The sequence below is a fragment of the Gallinula chloropus genome, assembly GCF_964237585.1.
Source record: "Gallinula chloropus genome assembly, chromosome: 7".
In the NCBI taxonomy this organism is placed as follows: Eukaryota; Metazoa; Chordata; class Aves; order Gruiformes; family Rallidae; genus Gallinula; species Gallinula chloropus.
The window spans coordinates 7706066-7726701 of NC_140092.1; the positions used below are offsets into that span (position 1 = coordinate 7706066).

Here is a 20636-nt window from a genome sequence, read left to right on the forward strand (position 1 = left end):
AGGTCTCATTCCCTAAAAAGTGTCAAAACCTGCAGAGCCAAGACTTTCCTTCCGGACCAGTACTGCTGATGCTATCCTATATATTGGATAGCAAGGACACACAGACATGTGTACACATGTACACAAAAAGATGTCATTTTTCAAATACATTGAGAGCAGGTATTTAACTGAACCAGTGAGTCACTTCTCAGCTAGCTTGCAGAGCATAAATGCCAACCCAGCAGCTCTAGCACATCAGACCCTGGTACTGGTATCTTACCATCCTGCTCTGCACAGACAAATCTGTTACCAGACCACAAATCATCGCTTGATTTTAAATTTCAGTAGAGCTTATGATCACTTCAGCAGATACCTTGTCTTTCAAATGAGCTGTTAATGAAAGTATAACTTTTGATGCATGCAAACCTAAAAAAAAAAAAAAAACAAAAATCAAATTAAAAATAAAACTTGCTTTGAGTAACAGGAGATGTCGTTTTGGCAGCCGAGCAGGGCAAGAGCTTCATAAGTCGCTCTTTAATGCTGCGTTTGGTACTGTTCTGAGCGTAGAGGAAACCTAAAAAATATATTATCAGGACTGTTAACATAGGCTTGAGAACAATTTCTGTACATGCTGCAGTGTTCATCATTATAGCAGAATCCCGATGGGAAAAAGGCCAAACAGATGGCAGCCATCCTGAGTTGCAAAAGGCAACCAGGATTTTTGAACAGGACAACAAAATTGCTTTGTCTTTGTATCTTTCCAATAAAGGGGATTTTTTTGAGAGTGTGTGTCTCTTGTAAAGTTCTTATAACCCGCTTAAGTTCTTATAACTCACTTTAAAACATCTAACAGAGAACTATCAGGTTATGTATTTGAAACAGCACAAGAGTGTAAAAATTTTAATGCTAAAATTTTTAAAAGCTTTTAACTCTATTTAATTTGAATTTTAATATGGAAAGCAAACCCAAGTCCAAGGAAAACCTCAAAGATATCTTTTGTTGTCCTTTCTGGCAGTCTTCTAGTTCCATGGCTGAGTTATCCCATAGAATTCATTCAGCAATCACAATACCCAAACTGGTACTTTTGCCTTTTCTGAATACTGAAATATCAACCATGATGTGTAGCCAGCCTCCCTTTTCTTTAGTATTTTGCATTCTACTTACATATATAAAAAAATATTATTTATATTTTCATCTTTTAATACTGACATGACTGGATAATTAATGTTCATGTGCCAGAAAGTGGACGAACAGCGTTACCTTTATTTATCATGAAGGAAATTGTCAGAGTAACTGCCTCTGAGGTTTAACTAACCATTTTAAATTAAATGGTTAGTATAAACTAACCATTTTACACAAGTAAGCATCTCCTGGTTGGAGACTTGCTGCAAACAACAGGCATTAAATCTGTAAAATAGTTGAGTAAACGATTTATGTTCCTGAAAAATGTAGAGCTCAGCCTGGACACTACACAACTCACGCACTTTTCATCTTAACTGCATGAGGTCAAACACAATCACCACACTGGCTCTTCCTACAACAGCGACAAGGAGAAACACATGGGGTAAGAAAGGAAAGACATGACTGACAGTTCTTGTGCTAGCAGCACGGTCACCAGGACAATCCTGGGTTATCCCCACTCCCACGCTTGTGCTGAATACTGATGTTTGTGACTCGATGTAGAATAGTTCCCTCTTTGTCACCAAACCAGACAGAGCTGAATCTCTCATGTGTAACACTAAGTGGAGCTTGTAGGCAATCTTGAGAAAGTACACGATTGTACTTGGGAACGGAAGGAGAAAGTAAGAAGGCTTTAAGGATATTAAAGTTTGGAAATTAAACAAAAAATATTTCTTAGTTTGTATACAAGTAAAACATTGAAGGAAACGAAATTAAATAAATGAGAAAAACAGAAAAGACTCAACCACAGCCTTAAAAAAACCCCAAACAACAAAGTATTACAAAGCAAATTCTGCCTTTGCAAGAATAGCAGCCCTGGTTGAATGGATGAAACAACCCCATTTCAGCATAAGGTCAGGTGGACCTAAATGACCATCTCTGGAAATGTCAAAACTTTTGAATACAAATAATAAGAATGAACACAAATATTATCTGTAGCACTTAACCATCAGCTCAGCTCAGAAACACTGTGCAGATCAATGCATAAAAGAAAATCTGTGACATGATGGGTACCTCAAACTCTGTGTTTTGATATTAAGTACAAATACTGAGCCTTTAAGCAGATACCTTGTGGTCTCATGTTGGAGGCTTTTTAGCGGACAGTAAGCACATGAGCAATCCAGCCTTTGAATTGTAACAACTGCGCGCGTGCTGTAAGGCTTGTAGCCAATCACAGAGTGTATTGGGGCGCGTGATCGAATGCTCTCAACCAATAGGGGCCGGACGCGTGCACACGGCGGGGGTGGAGCTATCCGGATGTGAGCACATGGCAAGGGAATATATAAGCAGATGAATGGTTTGAATAAAGGGCATTCACCTGATCATACTGATCCTTATGTGCATGTCCGGGTCTCCCGCAGTCTCAGCTGGCAGTGTCTGTAGTATCACACTATGCCTATACTGCAGATAACTGATCACAAAGGGAAATCATTCATTATAAAGATATTTTTCTTTCTTGAGAATGATTCTAGCATAGCCCTGAACTAGAAACATCTACTACTACCTTGTTAATTTGCAGTAAGGTTTGCAAAGGTTTACTGTCTACGTATTACTTACATAATTACATAGGTCCACAGCCTTTGAAACTACTGAAGACGTACACAGTGCTTTGCAAAACCTTAAGGGATGTATTATTTCAAAAGGGTTTGAACTTCAAAGCCTTCAATGAGCAAACAACTTTGCTACTTTCACGCTCACACAGAAGTTCACAGAATTCAATGCAAACCATATGGGCTTTGCAGTGCTATGATCAAGGTCAAATATAAAATGAAATATATGCGAGAAAGTAGTACCAGAGGAGTAATTTATCAGGACAGTATAATTTTTGTACTTCTGGCAGCTAATTTAAAATGTTGACACTGAGATCAGGGCAGTGCTGAAGGAATTGGTTTATCTTCTCACAGTATGGGGAAGCAGCATGGAAGCTTTTTCCTCCCAGTGGCTGCAGTCAGTGTATTCTGCAGCTATTGCAGTCTGCTGTAATGACCTCCTGATCACCGCTACAGTGTTCCATGTGATGTTTTGTGGGTAAAGGACTACTTAATACAGAGAAAACATGCTGCACACTAGGCCTATGCTGACCCAGTGTTTAATACACATTGAAACACTAGAAGTGCTAATTAAAATGAAGGATTGTAATAATTTCTGTGAATTCTGTAACTATTAGCTCAGTTTGAAACAGGTTGAGGAAAAAGCTGTGTCCATTAAGAAGTGACTCAATCTAAGCAAGTATAAAATTTATTTTATAGTGAGAGATTCCTATCTTATTAGCAGTCTCCAAAATGGCTGTTTATAAAAAGATGAAGAGCCATGGAGCACCAACACTTTGACAATGATGGACTGATGCTGCTTCCTTCAAAGTTCTAGAATAAACAGTAGTAGTTCTTAGTCTGTGAAGAGATATTCAGAACCAGCTGAATTTTCCAAACTCTTCTTAATTATTTTTTTTAACAACTGGTTGACTAGCTGCTACCCCTAACCCAATCAGCCACAAATTCCTCTGGGCTAAGCATGAAGGTTCTTCAAATTCAGGTTAGTTAACTAGCGCTGCTTGCTCTTGTGTTTGATAATTTGTTCCTCTGACATGAAAATTAAACAGGGAAACACACTTTTTCCCTAGAATTCACTGTGGGAGTGCCCTAGAACTCATCTCTCTATGACACCACCTGGAATTGTGGGCAATTGTCCCAAGAGGTGCTCAGGCAAAACGTTCTGTAATTGGGGCATGGCTTATGTATTCTCATACGTAGCCCTGTTGTACTAATATATATGCTGCATACAGGTATCAGGCATACCACACATCCTTTAGGAGTGACTGCTATTGAGCATGATTTGTATCTGTAGTAGCAACTGATAAATGCATCAACAGCTTAAACCTCTGATTTACAGATATTTAAACAACAAGCTTAATATCGGGAGTACTATGAATACACATGGTCAGTAAAATTGTTTTTTTGAATTGCTACTTAGAAAAAACATTTAGCCAGGAGCATCCAGATCCCTGTTATAACCCAGTCACCCCAATATCACAATGTTGGCAGGCTGATATAGATCTAACACTGTTGATTATAAAAAATACAAGCAGCACCACAAACATTTTTTCTCATAAAATAAAAATGAATGCAAACATAAAATACTTCAAAAGAAAGGGAAAAAAAGATGCACAAGAATCATAGAATCATAGAATGGTCTGGGTTGGAAGGGACCCCAAGGATTGTAGAGTTCCAACCCCCCTGCCACACGCAGGACCACCAACCTCCAAGCATGATCCAGATAAGGTTGCCCAGGGCCCAATACAACCCGGCCTTGAACACCTCCAGGGATGGGGCATCCACCACCTTTGGGCAGCCTGTTCCAGATCCTAACCACTCTTTCTGGAAAGAATTTCCCCCTAATATCTAACCTAAACCTTCTCTCCTTCAGCTTCAATCCATTCCCCCCTGTCCTGCCATTATCTACCCTTTTAAAAAGTTGATGTCCCTCCTGTTTATATGCTTCCTTCATGTATTGGAAGGCTGCAATGAGGTCCCCCCACAGACTTCTCTTTTCTAGGCTGATCAAGCCCATCTCCCTCAGACTCTCTTCATAGGGGAAGTGCTTCAGCCCTCTAGCCATCTTTGCTGCCCTCCTCTGAACCCTCTCCAACACTTCCACATCTTTCTTCTATTGGGGCCCCCAGATCTGGATGCAGTACTCCAGATGGGACCTCACAAGGGCAGAGTAGAGAGGGACAGTGTAATTATATACATCTATACCTGGACTATCTTAACTTTTTACATATTTTTTGGATGTAGTACAGGAAGTTCCGCACCAACGTGCGGAAGAACTTTCTCACAGTGAGGGTGACAGAGCCCTGGGACAGGCTGCCCAGGGAGGTGGTGGAGTCTCCTTCACTGGAGATATTCAAGACCTGTCTGGATGCCTGTGTGACCTGTTCTAGGGAGCTGCTTTAGCAGGGGGGTTGGACTCGATGGTCTCTGGAGGTCCCTTCCAACCCCTAAAATTCTGTGAATTCTGTGAATCTGTATGATCTCTGCTTTAGAAAGACAGTTCATACTACGTGTTGCCCTGTTGATACAGAGCCTGGTGAACCTACTCAAGGAAAAAGCCAAGGGATTTTCAGTTTTCAGAGGCAAAATCTCTCTAAGTATGATTGGGTTTTTTTGCAAATCCTTTGTAGTGAGCATGAAAGTGAGGTCAGGTAGGCCACTTTTTGCTGGTGTAGCAGGTAAATCAATCTGTCTCTCATTCCCACTAAGCACTTGTTCATGATGGATTTTGCTGTGGCTGCCCTTGGCCCCAAAGTCTTGCCCATCTTTCCCAGATGCAGTGAATGTCCTCTGTTCAGAAAAGCACTCTCCTGCCTTGCCTCTCACCTCACTGCTGACTTTTTATAATGGGTGATAAAGTTCAGCCTGGAAGGCACACTCATCTGAGTATTTAAATCATACAGTTAATCATAACTATCAGTTAATCATACTATTTAAAAGGAAGTCCAAAACCTAGAAACAATTCTGCAACAAATTCTTCTTTCCCTGTCAGTGAAAAAGTCATCTATAAAATCACCTCTTTTTTCCCCTCTGGTTTTTTTTTTTGTTTGTTTTTTTTTCTCTGTTTGCTTTCTCAAAGTCTCACTCCTGTATTTGGCAGAGATGGCAGATGAGCTTCCACTGTTTAAGCCCTGCTCCACTATTTACTCATCAGTATACAATCCACTGGCCACATCCACAGCCTTGCCAGTACAGCTAAGCTTCCAGTAGTGCTGGAATTTGGATTTTGTTCACTTACAGGGTTTTAAGTCTTCCCATGAAAATGGGAAAAAGACCTATGTTGTATTAGTTCTGAATGTGATCTTTTTGGAAGAGGGTTAGTGTAAGATCTGAAAGCCAACGTGCACAGGTTATTTTCCTAAATATAAAATTCTGGTAGGCAGTGACAAAGATACTGGAACCAAAAAAAGAAATGCATGATGTGTTTTCTCAATTTCAGCTGTATGATGGAATCTCTCCCAGGTCCTTAAGGGTTGGCAGCCCCACTAAACTGTTAATGGTTCAGCACAGATGGAGAGGCGAGGGAGACAAAATGAAGTGCAGATTTCATATTCACAGTTCAGGACTTGTGGAGGAGAGCCAAATCAGAGTACGTGTTCCTTCTGTGTAGTGAGTCTGGGAATGAAACAAAATTATGTACAACATAAATATTTATAAGTCTCAGCCTCAGTTTTTTAGAAACACCTGCTGAGGAACTGTATGAGTTGTCAGTAGGCTACTCTACAGACTGTCAGCAGTTTTTGCCAACCCGAGAACATTCTTGTCAATCTGATTTGTCTCTACATAGGTATTTTTAGTGATTCTTCCTCTACAGCACCTAAGCTTCTGCTCTTCATTACAAAATACACCTATCAGCTTCATATTTTACTAAAGTCCTAGAAAGTACATCAAATTTCTACAAGGTATTGAGCAGAAAAAAATGGATGGTGGCATTTTAGGGACTATCTTGAAACACACATTCAAGAGCGAGATTGCTCTCCTTCACTTTACATTTCACTACACTCACTGCTTTAAATAAGCCTCCCAATGACAGACCCAGACTAGAAGCTTGTAACTACACTTCTCTATCAACAAACAGGGTCAGGGTCAATTGGGAAGTCTAGAGACCAATCCATTTGAATGTGGATTGAAATTGAAGGACTGAAAACAAGTGAACTTGTCAAAAACAGTAACTACAGTTGGGCATTTATGGGAATAGGAAATGGAAAAGGACGAAAGAAGAGCTTTACTATTCAGACCATGATTTCCCATGACATATATGCAGCTTCCCAATCTGAAAAGCTGCTTATGTTGTGAACAGTTTCTATGCAAATATTTAATGCAATCATTACCTAAAACTGTTATAAACATCTCTAGGAGTGTAAACACTGAAAATCACAGTGAGTTCCTTCAGTGAACAGCTTGAAAATGAACTAGTTTTATTCTTTTAATACCAGTTAATACACTTTCAGACTAAGCTGGTCTCCTGTAATAGCAAATGCATTTATACCAGATAATTTGCTTCTGTTAGAAAAAATCTCACTTGAAGTGGACCACGTGAGGCTACGAAAGAATCCACAATGACCCAGATGTTTTTGACTGCAGTTTCTGAACGATGAAGTTTCCTTACCTTTTTTCCCCTTCTGTTGTTTGTGAGAAACATATAGAAGTTTTTAACTATCTGTAATATATATAAATTATTGCACAATAAATTACATCAATAGAAAGCTAGTTATCTTGTGGGGGTCTAGGAAGGAGACAGATCAGGAGGAAGAGATTTTTAAGATAGAGAACAGATGAAAGGTAGTGGAAGCCACAGATAGATTAGAGAAAAAAAAATCTGCCCAGTACAAAAAGTCAGGCTCTTTTACTATGGTAAGTAATAAAACTGTTTTATGTTATTCTTAAGGACATTCCTAATTTAGCAGTGCTCAAAGAGATTTTAGAATTGAAAAAAAAATGCTGAACTACAGAACTTAACCGCTAATAGCTTTTGTATGTAACAAATTCTAACTGATTTAAAACCCATGTTAATAGGAATCCAAAGGGGTAAAAGAACTGCTTTTTATTTTTCACTGGTATTTGATTCAAACATGTTTGTATAGCTTTAACGGAGTGATAGCTTCTCTCAAAGAAATAAGCAGCAAATATAAAACTTTGGGCCAAAAAAAATCTTTATGCATCTCAAGAATGCTTTATTTCACACTCAGGGAGGACACTCAGGAAAAGACATACTGGCTATGTCTACTCACAAGCTATTCAGTACAACAGACATAGATTGGCAGATGAAAGCAAGTAATGCTGAGGAACCTGAGATCTTGTAGACAGCTTATAGATACAAAGACTGAAGAACACTTGTGTTTTATCACAGACTAAGTAAGGTGGATATATCAGCAGCAGTGAAATGGACCCTAATGCTGGGCAGACTCATTTGGACATCTAAATGTTTCTGGACAATTAAGAACCTGAAGGGCTGGCACCATTGACCAGGGCTGGGAACTGATGCTTCAATCAAAATGAGAGATCATTTCTAACTGGAGAAGTAAAAACCACTGATATGCAGCACCAGAGCTGTGGAATATGAAAGCAGATAGAGAAAAATACTGCTGTAAAAAAAACGTTGAGAGAGCAACCGAAAACGGAACGATGAGTCTATCAAAAGTGAGTGACAGCTGATGGAAAGGAATCAAATGGGTGATACTAGTTGAGCTAGAAAGAAAAAGAAGGGCTCAGCAAAGAAAGGAAAAAGTAAAATCATTAAAAAGAAGTTAAGTGTTAGAATAAAAAAATAAATATGGAGATATTAAAACTAGTGAGGGACCTTTCAAATATTTATTACCTCTATATTTATATATTTCAAATATTTATTACCTCTATACTTAGTAGCAGTGTGCATGGCAAATGCGAATGTGTACAATGATGTACTCAGATATGCTTACATGTGCCAAAGAGCCAGGAGCTGGAGTCACAATGGGGATGTGTAGGTGTCCCCTGGTCTGTGGTGTCAGCTACTGGGACCAGTGGGGTCTCTGTACCCACTGGAATGGGTGGGAATAAAAAGAAAAGGCAGCTGTGGAGGTTCAACATAAGCAAGGGTCTCAGCTTTGGCAGCTGGAGCAGGACAGCCTGAGTGCTTGGTTCTGTCTGCTGTGGGAGCAAGTGTCTGTATGCACCCGGAATCATGGGGTGTCATTCACTAGTAAAGCTCAAGCTGGAGCAGAGAGTGTGCAGGGGACCCAGGATCTGGACAGGGGTATAAGGTAGGGAGAGGGTCTCTGCTGGTATTTCGGTGAACCAACTAGTGCTTGTGGGACTAGTGTATGAGTGCACATGTGTTTACAGTGAGCACCAGACTGGCCAAGCCAGCAAATGGAAGCAACCTGGGATAAAGGCTGGCTAAACATGCAAATGGAAAAGCAACAGCTGCAGCCCTTGGCTTGGGCTGGAGATCCCCAAGCATGCTGGGATGGACTCCAGCAGCCATGAGGAGCAGCTCTGTACTTTGTAGCAAAAAGTCTTTGAATACTTACTAGGAAAGTTAAAGAAAACCAGAAAGAGGTAGTTTCAGTTAAAAATTTATGGAGTATACCTTCATAGTGTTCACACTATTATCCAATTATTCTAAGTGGAAATAATTAACCTGCAGTGCTCCAGGCCATGAATGTAATATGTTTTTAAAATATTTTATATTAATTTAGTTATTTGGAGAGAATTCTCATTGAGAGCTCAGAGAACTTTCACAAGCCCGTGAAAGGAAACCAGCGCACACTTCTCAAGCCTGCTGAACTAGCCCCAACTGAGTCATCTCTGACCTAGATCTTTCTGGAGTAGGTCACTTCCAAGCCCAGTGTCAAAGTCAACAGCAAATTTTCAACAGAGTTCAGTAGGACTTGTCTGAAGGTTCTGCTTTATATTCCATACTTGGATTGCTAAAACTATCGTGCAAATTTTAGTCATTTGTATAAAGCTCACTTTGATTTGAGGTGATTATACCACCTTTGTACAGAAGGCACCAAGCCTTTCTTAAAACACTGATAGCTTCTATTTACAGTCTTAAGGTAAATGGCTTTATTCTCCACTTATGGTCTGTATTCTGCTTTCAGAAAAATAACATTTTTGAACAACAGACAAAGGGTACACTGTTTTGCAGAGATTTAAACAAACAAAACATAGAGCCATTCTTTTTAATGCTTCACTAAAACTAAAATGATGAAGAAACAGAAGAGTATCAGTCCTTCACATTGATCAACTAGCCTTAAAAACAAGCATAATAACATATGTTGTTTACAATGTAGCAAGAGCAGTGCTCTATTTCAGAAGCTTTCTCATTTCATTTGGAATGATGCAGCTTCTTGTACAGCTATTACAACTATGCGTCCACTTTCAGCTTGAAAACCACTTCAGAACACCCAACAGATGACAGTCTTAACAAGCACTAAGTTAATTAAAAATACTAGTATGAGTGCATGATGAAATTTAGAGGCTGGGTAAGTGTGACAGATTTGTGATTAGGTTGGCTGGAAGTAACAAATACATTCTTGTAAATCACATCCTCCGTAAGGACCAGTGTGTAATTTGTTATACAAACATGACCCTGTGCCAACATTCAGAACTTCTACTCAATCTTCTAGTCCATCTTGACTATACTTGCATTCCGAGACTATAATTAATCTCAGATAGGTTTAGAAATTAATGATCTGGGGAGCACTGTCCCAATACTGTCAGTTTTTCTCTAGTATTCTAAAAGTCCTAATTAAACAAGCCATTTTGAAGCAACAAATTCTCCTTAGCAGTGGTGAATACAAAAACTTAGCTGATAAAAAATTCATGTACAGTTTAAAGGCTTATTAAAATTCAGGAGTCACATATTTACCAATGCATAAAATACCAGGATGTATTTGCACCACTTTCAAATAAAGTTTAAATCATTTACAAAGTACAATGTAAAAAAAATCCAACACTAACTTTGCGATTCAATGGCAGAGCAGAACTCCCTGATCTGAGGTTCCTTGGCTAATCCTCTCTTTCCCGACACCAATTTCCCATCACATCATCACACCTCTGCAAATCTCTGGTTCTATTTCCTGATGTAGCTGACAGCACATCTCTGCAAATAATTTTGTCTGCACGCCTGGGACAGTGATGTATTGGGGTGAGATGAGAATGAATAGTTTACCTGGGAAGGTGGGAGCTGCTTCAGTCTACATTGCTACCAAATTCTGAATAATGCTGAGTGATCTCATTTTCTACATCACGTTGCTGGGGCAAAGTGCAGTGTGTTATTCAGTACTGAAGGAAGACAAAATATGTTCTCTGCTAATCCTCACAAGAGAAAGAATTTGAGGCATTCTGTGCTACCTTCTGAGATTAGAAATTGTATTTCTGTCAGCTTTGTTCATGAGTGTGTCAAAAGGCATCTATTCTATTTCAGCTAAAGGATGTCATGTATAGCAAACCCATTAAATTAAGTAACAACAGCCTGAAAAAAGGTAGAAAATTATACACTGTTGTAATAATGAGAATTATCTAACACATGCAATAGGTATAAAAAATAATAACAAAAAATATTCTATTTCTGTTAGCTTTTCTATCAATTACATTTAAAAGTCTAGTCGATTCACAGGGTACTATCAGACAATTGGACCACAGTCCTTTTGTTTTTAGCAGACAAAAGTCCTAATAAAATAAGATTCTTGAAAAAGGAGAAATGAAACCTGGCTTATAGAGGAACTTCAAAAATTGTGCGTAAAAACTTTAGGAGAAAAGCTTCAACTGATCACTGCCTTTCCATCCTGATGTTTTGCTAACTGTTACAAAGGACCTAATAACACTGAAACATTAAAGAAAATTCACTTACTGAATAAGAGTTTAAACCGAGTTGAAGAGTCTTGGACAGCTTTTAACAGTGCTTCTCTTTCTCTATGAAACAACACTCACACACAGGCACACAAACACTGACCAATGCATCCTCATGCTCATTTACCAATATTCCTTGTGTCAATTCAGGCTGCAGGATAAGAGAAGTAAACTGCTGCAACAGGTGGGGACATTTAATCACATCCTACTGATTTTTTAACTCTAAACACTTGTAGTTTTCTTTGGCTGCAGGGCTTTTTAGTTGTTAGTGCTCAATCTCTTCTCTCTTGCCTGCAGCTTCAATTTCTCCTTATAACCTTCATATTACAGTTCTCACTTGTGCATTTATTACATTCCCCATTTTAGTGAGGATTTCCTGCAGTCTGTTCAAAATCTACTATGATAATTTTCATAAATGTATCACCCTGACATAAAGTTACTGCTTGCTGTTTGGTAGCCTGGAGGAACATCTCAAACTTCCCTCCCCCATGTCCCTCCTCCAGCAGCAATATTCCCTTCTTGCCTTGTGGAAACTCTCCACAGTCTAACTATTTATAATTAATTAGACTAGTTAACTTAATGTAAAGTTGATATCTTCTTTTGTTTCCTTGGTGATCTCAACTTTGCAAAACATAGTTCTCTGAATTTCTAGGTAAAACTTTCATTCTTTCTACTCATAACACTTCATACACACAAAGAAATGAGAACTGGACCGTGTTCTCAAGCCTTCCCTTTAAACATTTGTATTTGTGCACTGATCTACAACTAGACTGAATTTTTACTTCAAAACATGGTGAGCTGTGAACGGTATAAATAAAGGCATTTAAAGCATGCACGGTTTTGTATTTTATTTGTCCTTTATTTCTTCTTTTATCAGTGGTTTCTCATCTGTGCTCACACCATGTGTGGGAGGAAAAGCCATTAATTCACTAATTTATGTTCACGCAATACCTACTGCAACAAATCTAAGCTGACTGATCCGTAGACAATAATCTCATACAGAACGTGTGTATATATAGCAAACTATTTTTTAAAACCTTTAGAGAATTACTGGAAAGAATAAATGAAATACTAGTGGCAGCTACTGCATAGGAAGAAGTGCTGGATTTTAACTTCAGCAAAGGAGTGTTTTGTTCTGTCGTGGGCTACATGGAGCAAACTCTTACACTGAGCCTGACAGAGCTTTCAATTGTGAAGGAAGACCAGGTGCTGGGACTGCAGCTCTCATGGATCTAATCCTTGTGCTTTGAGTCTGTTGTTTCCAAAAAAAAAAAATCTTAATTTGTTGAAGAGGTTACTGTATATTATTTTTTGTCCTGCTTACATTGTGTCAAGAAGAAACACATCTGACTTTTGAATTTCAGAGATCCTGAGCAGTTGTAACTTATTTGCTATACATAAAATCCATGTAACTGTGTTACAACAGCCTGTGTTAAAAGGAACAACCAAAAGAATGTCAATTTGTGAGTAACTGTGGGAGAGAAAGGAGGTAGGAAGAATCACTGGATATTGTAATGCTAGCACACAGGAAGCCACAAGTCAGCTCAAGAGGAGAAACTCCCTTCCCAAAGGTCCAAAAAAAAAAAAAAAAAAAAAAAAAAGTATTTGCAAAGTCCCATCAGAGCAAGGGTTCTTGATTTGTGAGTCCTGCCTGGGCAAATCTGTTCAGTTCACAAAGACTCCCCAGGGATCCTGACAAACCACACTCTTGCCATACTACAGTAAATTGTCCTACTGGATAATGGTTTTTAGCAGGCCTAAAAGCAAATAAATCCACTTGCTATTTTCTTTTACAGAAGGCTCTCATAGTTTGAGGGGTTGTTTCTTTTTTTTAGTTTTCTTTTCCAGACCACTTCCACTGCTGACTGCAATTAAACATCAGACTTTTAAATGATTATAGTTTGGCAATTGCCCTCATGCCTCTCTCTTCTCCTCTGAAAGTCCATTCACAGGTGGATCTCAGACACCTTGAGCACAGCTGGAAACTGTTGCCAAGGATAAACTGAAATTACTTTTGATTCCTCAAGACTTCTTCAAATTCTTTGTTTCCCAGTGGAACACAAAGAAGCCACATTTTAAAGTAGTAAATTCACATTGTTTCTTCAGAGTGCTCACAACATGCCATTTCAGGCTGGAAACCACAGTTAACCCCTTAAAGTGTGAAATATACTCAGTAATAACTCTCAGTCAATGGAAATATGGCCAACACAATAAATTAGAGAGATAACAAAACTCATTATTGATTTGTACACATACTCAAATCAAAATAGCACAGATGTCTAATGTCAGCTGTAAGAGACAAGAGCCTTATGGTTAGAAAAACAAAATTAAATTGGTTTTGTTGCTCAGTTTAAAATCAGGTGAGCAGAAAGAGATATAGCCATATTTATGCATGGATAAATATGTGTTGGGATGGACCTGTGTGGAGCCAGGATACTTATGGGTTCCTTCTAACTCAGGATATTCTATGACTCTATGATATGTGGCTATATAATTCCTCACAAAAAATAATTATGTCACACTAAAAATACAGAATTGATACTTTCTAATTAAGACTTAAACAAATAAGTAAGTAGATAGGCAAATCAACAGTAATTTCTTGAAAGAATCAAATAAAAGGAAAATGTATACAGCCCTTAACATATAATTGTCACTTTATGTTTAAATAAAGCACTCAATTTTTCTGGTCTAAAGTAAATGCAAGCAGGAGAAGCAGTACTCCCTTTCTTTTTATGTCCCTGAGCTGTTGATGCACAAAATAAAGAGACAGTTACTAGATGCCTAATAACTAGGCAGAGAAAATCTCTTGGTTGTTGTTTAAAACTACTGAAGCAAGATATGAGTAACAGTAACCTGTTTGATTTGCAGTTCTTGCCTGTGGAACTTAACTTCAAGAAATATGTGAATATAACGAATAGTTAATTGTAGGTCTTGTTTTACATAAAATATGGTGTGATTTTAATTCAATGGAACAAATCCTTAGTACACTGGAGAAGATTAATACATGGTTATAAGTCATTTCCTTTGGTGTTCTGTATTAACAGTCATCAAACTATGGTTAATCACTGTAACTCTAGGCTGCAAAACACCTGAATACCAATTCCTGTGCAAAAAGTTCAGTAACAAGAAAAGCAAATAAGCAAATACTTCACAATCCAAATCCATATCAGCAACAGAAAGGTTCTTGAGCTTTTCCATTTCATCACCCAATATAGACAACAACAAAATAACAGATACTATGAAGTAAAATGGACAAGATGTGGTTTTTAGAAACTAATTAAAAAATAAAGCAATGGTTTGGCAAGCCAGAGCACAGGCACTGTACTATGGATTGAGTAGGCAGCTTTTAAAAAGGTACAGAGGCTGCTTTGGAGGGGAAAGAGTGGGGCTAGTGGCAGTGGATAAAAAATGGACAGCAGAATTAAAGCAATAAGATCATAGACTGGACAATTATTTAGATAGAAAGTATCTTTCATTTATAGCCTTGAACACGTATTGAAAAAATTATACGTATCAGAATTTGTAATACAAGGCAATACCAATGCTTACAGAAGGATCAATAGTTCTCACTTTATCTGACAAGAATTAAAATAGTAATGATATCAACTCAGTGACATAGTATATACTGAAAGCAGCAGTGCTGAGGGAATAATTTATTTTTGAAAGCCCATACACATCTAGTATAAACTTAAGAGAGAAATCCAGAATTAATCAGAATTCTTGTCACTAACATGGAAGAATGTTCCCAATTCAGGCAGTAACTTCCCAACTATGGCATTTTTGCAAGTTTTCACATCTTTTTCTAACAGGCTGCAACACAACAACCTTCCTATCTGGCTGGCTTTACTTACTTTTAAAGAAAAGAAGCCTCTTATGTGTTTCTTTTGAAAGGAAAAAAAAATCATATTAAAACAGGCATAGAAACACCACCTGGTATTTTATAAAGAATGCATAATTCAACAGTTTTCAAAGGTCTACTAGGAGATAGTGAACAAAGTGTTGCTGGAGACCTATAGGACTAGGACTCTAGGGACAGCAACAGAAATTAGATTTGTTTAAAAAGGAGCAGTAATCATTTCAGATATTATTTCTGGTATGAGTTTCTAATGACAATATTTGTTACTTACATTCCCTTAGAAAAAATTAAATCTTTCTACTGCTTCTGGTGTCGTCAGAAACAAGAAAAAAACAAGGAAAACAGTAGTTCAAACTATAGAACGTACTGAAATAGTTGGAACAATGTTTTCAACAAAACAAGCAGGACTTTCAATATGTAAGTGTGATATTTAAATTGGTGCTGATACTTTAGATGTAGGGTGTTACACCTGGAACATTTGCATCAAACCCCGACCTTGTGACTAGGACAGAAGCCTCCCAGAAATTCACAGAATCACAGAATATCCAGAGTTGGAAGGAAACCATAAGGATCATCAAGTTCACCTCCTGGATTGCCTGTTTGCTGACTGGTGTCACAAGGAGATGTATTAGCCAGCTCAGAAAAGTAAAGTAGTGCTCTCATTCTTTCATTTTTCTTCCAGATCACTTAGGCTTAGGGAAAATACATTTGGAGGAACTGGCAACCTGGACAGTCAAACCCATTTGACAGTGGTACAGTCAGGCTTGTATCATTCTGTCTGCAATTACCTGAAAAGAAAATCTGGGCCCTGAAACATCAGGAAATTACTGAGGTTCAGCAACCAGGCCATATGTAAGATTTCCTTTGAGATACTTTCTCCTAATAAAAGAGCTTGGGCTGACAGAGAAAAAAACCACACCTAATAAAATATCTTTTGGCAATCATTTTGTCAACTCTTTGGAATGACTAATCAATGATAGCTATATTAGTGCTAGTTAATTAAGCTTTTGAAAAAGATAAAATCTGTATGTGTTTAATATTACTTTTGCTTGAGTAGTTTATCAAGCTTTTTTTTTTTTCCAGAGTGTCCCTACTATTTATAATTACTGATTTTTAGAAGCTTTTTACACCCTTTAATCCTTGTAATTAAAAACTAATGCTTTTGCCATCTATAGCACTAGTATTGGATAAATTCACATTCTTGCTAGCTAAATTAAAAAAAAAAAAGATAGAAAAAAAGAGGAGGGAATAGGATAAAGAGCATTGAGAAAGCCACCTGATCATCCATCAGTCTGTGTTTCAGAATCAATAACCAATTTACTACAGCACTTTACTACTGTATACCTTAATGAGTTCTTGAGATCAAACACAGTTATTGTTCAAGGTAGAATATAACCCAAATTAACATTTACCATTTTTCTTTCTTTCCTTGAGTAACCAGTGACACAACCATTATGGCAGTTAATTCAGAAATAAAATCTCATTACTCAACACATATATATCCTTAGACATGTTAGCAAAATACTGTTGAAACCATTTACGCTAATGTAGTTTATTTTTGAGACTAAGGTAATAGATCTGAGAGGACAATAATCTCCCCAGAGTGACAAATGGCTGTGAGAAAGCAGTGGATAATAATCTCTCCTGCAGGCAAAGCTGTAGCTGGGAGTGATTAAGCCTTTAGGGTCCTACTGATGTCAGGTTGTTACAGTTTCTTTTGTCAGGCAGGATAACTATCTGATAAAATTAAAATAAATATGTATCATTAGCAGATAGAAAATACACACACAAAAATAAACAAGTCTTTACATTTATATACAGAAAATCCATTCCTAATTGCTTCTCAGTTCTGAGCCTTGTTTGAAACCACCCTGTTCAAGTGAATCTTATCTTTTAATCACAGTTGCAAGGAAGACATATCATAGAAAAGAAATTGTGTTTTCCAGTGGAACCTTTGTTCCTGTGGTATTTCTGAGTGTTATTTTTCTGCATGTGATTTTCATTATATTCCTCAAAATATAATTTAAAAATATTCATCTGGAGAATTAATCATCACAGTTTTTCACCAGACTTTACATATTATTGTGGTTAAAAATCCCTTACACAAATATGTGGGATTAGCATCTCTCACTTGGCATGAGATATTTTCATCTCATTCCCTCAGACAATAATGCTACTAAACAAGATGCTGCTCCACTTTTATCAAAGCCCCTCCTAAACTGTCTTAAGCATATAATACCCCCCCCCCCCAAGTGAATTCATAACAATAGCAAAAGAAACATGTCATTTTTTCCTTTCAAATTACTAGCTAATACCTTCCAGGCTGGCTGTGAGCTTTTTCAGATTTAGAGAAACTTTATCTTTGTTCCCTGTATACTGCAGAGTTTATTACAGCTGAATAAATGAAATTCTAACAACTGCTTAGTTAAAATTGTCTTCACTGGAAAATGTGTGTTTAAAAAGGCTCCTCTCCATTCTGAGAGGGCTTAAGAGATGGCTCCAGGTGACAATATTGTATTTCAAAACAATAACATGGGAGAGAAAATGCTGTCCAAGTTTAGCCTAGACATCAGGATTACGGCTCTTGGATGACCTATTCGAGAGTCGTTAGAGAAGAAGCCCAAGCTTCTTAAATAATACTCTGACATATTGTTAGAATTTGTTGAAATCTCACTTAGAGTAAAGTTAGTAGAGTGGTTCAGCAATGCTCTGACCTTACTGAAGCACCACTCAGGAGTAAATCAAAGGCTGCAAGCAACACACAGCGTTTATGCCCACAAAAGCAGTGAAACCAGGAGCATAAATCCAACAGCAGCAACAGCAGGAAAACAAATGAAAGAATTTGGTGGTTACTTCCAATATGAAGAGAGAATAATTTAGTTTCTCTTTAGCATCAGGTTCCTGCAGAGAACATTCACATTCTTCACAAACATAGCCCAATGTTCTTCTCCAGGTTGTCTTGATTCTACTCAATCAAAGCAGCTGGACTGTCATAGGACACGTCAGGATAAATCTGTTTGAAAAGTTCAGATTTGGAGAGAGCAGGGTCTAAGCAAGGCAGAAAGTAAAGGAGCAGCAGCAGCAGTCTGGTGCCTTGAATGAAATAAAAAAGCAGTTCTGAATGAAACCTTCTGAAGATGTTCATCATTTTGTACACCAGAATTATTCAACTGAGGAACATTTCCGCAGATTAAATGGAACTAGCAATCTAATGATATTTAAAAAGTCAAAGAGTATGTGGCTTTATAGGCTAAAAGTCATGTTGAATTATTAGCCAGATCTTTCATGAGCAACTTAGGGAAAATGATGTCAAGGATGCTGACAATGTGATCATACTTTCTCCTTCAAGAACTAAATGAATCCTTGAATTTCAGAAATTCAATCTTATACAAGACAGAAATATTATCTTGCATGACTCCCTGCTACAATTACTAGAAGAATGGCAATGTCAGAAGTTTACAATGTGTTAAACTGCAATGACATTCTCACAACTAATATGCGGAATGACAGAAGCATGATATATTTATAAAGATAAAATCATTTTATAAAGTCTGAGAAAAGTAAGACCTTAAGGACTGTTAATTTACAGGGGTGGTGAGTACTGTGCATAAAGACAGTAAAGGTTTGAATCATACAGATTTTCCTGGACTGGGGGCAGAATGCACATCACCTTTCAGGATTAAGGTATGGTTTGATGGTGAGATCTCACCTTCCTTCTGACCTTAAAAATGAAAAGTCTTCAGGAAAAATATGCTGGAAACTTAGGCCAGTTAGTTATTTTCTTCTCTAAGCTGTTTCTGATCAAGTGAGCCTTACTCTATCTGCTTATATTTCTACAGAAAGACACTGAAATCCACCGCCAGCTATTCTGGCCTTAGTCAAATGTTCCTTACTGTATTTTAAATGGTAAAATACCCCAAACAGGTAAGAGGATCTGTTCTAAGGGATTCTATCAGTTCTAATGAAAGGAATTAACAAGCTACTAGAGCTGTTATTTATTTCCAGATTCCAAAGCCAAGGGCAGATTTGTTGAGACATCTGGGAAGCTGTCCTCCTCCCCCTTTATTGCCGGCTACTTGGAATATACACTGTGTTGTGATGAGAGAGAAATTTCCAATCAAAACTCTTCCTTAGGAAAGCTGCAGTCTGATATTCAAAACTGCCTGCAGCTGTGTTTTGTTCAGTAACACCTACTGTGCAAAAAGAAACACAGCCAGAAAAGGTTTTGCATTTTGTTTTCACTTTACTGTTACAGCTAAAAGCAAGAGAATTTTAAAGAACTGTATGCTATATGCATACATTTTGAAGGACTGGAATGCTTAAGGACCATGAATTCTTGGAAGATCTTCCATTACTACCTAAAAGAGCTGCTTTTCACAGTCAGAATATCAAATTAGCCTAAATTATTTCATTAAAATGTCAAAATGGGATAACTAATAGACTTTGAACCCTCTATAAAAATTGTTGCCTTTCAGAATGCTATTGGGTGTTTTCCATTACGTTTCTTTCTATACTCCAATAAGAATCACACTAATGTTCTGTAATGAAAATGTGCCCCAGGGAACATTTTATTGAAATGCATAATATTGAGGAACAACGATTTGTCGGTAATCATAAATTTATAATACTGATGACAGAAGTAATTGTTTCATTTTCCAGCAAGCAATATAGGCTACAGGAGCAGGTAGATTTGAAGAGACTGAAGTGTCTTCACTGACTTAAAAGATTAACAGTGCTTTGGTATCACTACTGCACACCATTGCCTGTGTAACACTAGAATTTCTCATAACAATTAGAAGTTGCATAAAAAATGTCAGGGGCAGACACCGGGCAGATGTAAAGCACTGTAGTTACAGTGAAGTCACTAAGGCCACACTGGTTTGGATTTGGTTGCTAAAATGCAAGTATAATGCAGAATTGGACCTGTATTGGAGCACTGTTATGGTTTAAGCCCTCGCAGTGGTGCTCAGTTGCTGGCTCAGGTTAAACCACAACAGACACACTTGATTGGGAGTAACAAGCACATTCCAAGATGCATAAAATAACATGTTCATACTGTAAGTTTTACCTTAGCTGTTAATAAAATATGCTAACCAGAAAGATTTTTCTTTGGAAGGCATTTAATATCACTTATAAGATAAACATTTTGCATTTTTCTGTAAATAATAATGCAGACATTTTCTCTCAGCACTTCATCTGAAAAACACTGATGGAGCAAAACTGGAAAAAAAGCCAAA

General features: G+C 37.6%; 1 protein-coding gene across 8 annotated transcripts in view; it reads right to left on the reverse strand.

Annotated features, from left to right (window-relative positions):
- Positions 1-20636, reverse strand: part of KCNIP4 (potassium voltage-gated channel interacting protein 4) — a gene marked incomplete at both ends in the record, with an annotated part of 400855 nt that overhangs the window by 44019 nt on the left and 336200 nt on the right. For 3 of the 8 annotated variants that reach the window (XM_084266831.1, XM_084266830.1, XM_084266829.1), the window contains one exon: positions 452-553. The exons of 4 other annotated variants lie outside the window; for them this stretch is intronic. In XM_084266831.1, coding sequence (XP_084122957.1) covers positions 452-553 — 102 coding nt within the window. Of the gene's footprint in view, positions 1-447; positions 554-20636 lie in introns of all 8 variants that reach the window. One more of the 8 variants, XM_084266832.1, reaches the window with a different exon arrangement.